Source organism: Wasmannia auropunctata, unplaced genomic scaffold (assembly GCF_000956235.1).
Source record: "Wasmannia auropunctata unplaced genomic scaffold, wasmannia.A_1.0 LD313391.1, whole genome shotgun sequence".
Lineage (NCBI taxonomy): Eukaryota > Metazoa > Arthropoda > Insecta > Hymenoptera > Formicidae > Wasmannia > Wasmannia auropunctata.
In genome coordinates, this window is record NW_012049499.1 from 1 (window position 1) to 1,162 (window position 1,162).

At 41.1% G+C, this 1,162-nt stretch overlaps 1 protein-coding gene across 1 annotated transcript; it reads left to right on the forward strand.

Moving 5' to 3' along the window:
- Positions 1–704: 704 nt before the first annotated feature.
- Positions 705–1,157, forward strand: LOC105460936 (luciferin 4-monooxygenase-like; the record flags this gene model as incomplete). Its single annotated transcript, XM_011707430.1, has 1 exon — positions 705–1,157. A coding segment is annotated over one exon (453 nt), but the record flags the coding sequence as incomplete, so codon positions are not given.
- Positions 1,158–1,162: the final 5 nt, after the last annotated feature.

The window sequence follows — 1,162 nt, forward strand, 5'->3', positions numbered from 1 at the left end:
AACGAAAGACTGCGAGAGGAAGTCCCCGGGAAGTCATCGCATTTTCACTAGACACGGCTCGGGGAGTAACTTTATCACGTTCGTTTGTGTTTAACCGGTTCACAAAGTCGTTAAGGAAGAGTATAAGGAGGAAAAGAAAATAGAAAGTCGCATTCTTGCGAGTTTTGCAATCGCGTCTTTCGGAAAATGCGAAACTGATATTTCATTTTTGTATCCGTGAACAGAGTCTCCCAAAGACGCGAAAAGGAGAAGAGAGTCTCTTAAAGTTTTGAAAGCCACACGCCTCTGAACTTAATGTCTGAATACCGAATTTTTAGTTAGATATTGTTGCTTTTGTCTTTTATGTGATTAAGATACAATTGCGAAGCAAAACAGACATTGAAAACGACAGAAAGGACGCTACAAAAAATATATACGTTAATTTTATATTGAATTAAAATACTGCTAAATTCCATTCCTGTAATAGTTAAAAAAATTTTTTTTTATGAGACTTAAAAATAATTATATCCTGTAACGGATTTTGAAAGACAATACTACAAAATAATTAATATAATTGTATCATATTTTTAAAGCACTACTTTGCAAGTGGTTAATTCTTTCGCATTTAATTAAACTAATTTAAAAAAACCAATTCAATGTTGATGCAACCAGTTTGATAACAATGGAAAAATTTAAAATAACTTATTTCCTCTTTTTCTTCGCAGATTGTAACCGCGGTGAAGGCTCGCATCGGCATAAAATGCATTCGCAACATCTACGGCATGACGGAGTTGTCGTTTCCGAGCAATGTGAGCGGACGCGACGATGATGATGACGAGTTCGAAAATCCAGGTTGCGGGCGGCTCTTGCCTGGTTTCCGCAGCAAAGTGCTCGATCTCGAGTCACAAGAGACGCTGGAGGCTGGCCAGGTGGGCGAGATCTGTTTTTTCGGGGAGCAAGTGATGTTGGGTTACTGGAACAACCCCGAGGCAACCAGACAGGCTATTGACCAGGACGGATGGTTTCATACCGGCGATATCGGCTACTTCGACAACAAGGAGAGGCTACACGTGATCGATCGCGCCAAGGAACTGATCAAGTACAAAGGCTATCAAGTCTCGCCGTCGGAGATAGAAACCGTCTTACTGTCGCATCCCACGGTAAAAGACGCCGCGGTCGCTGC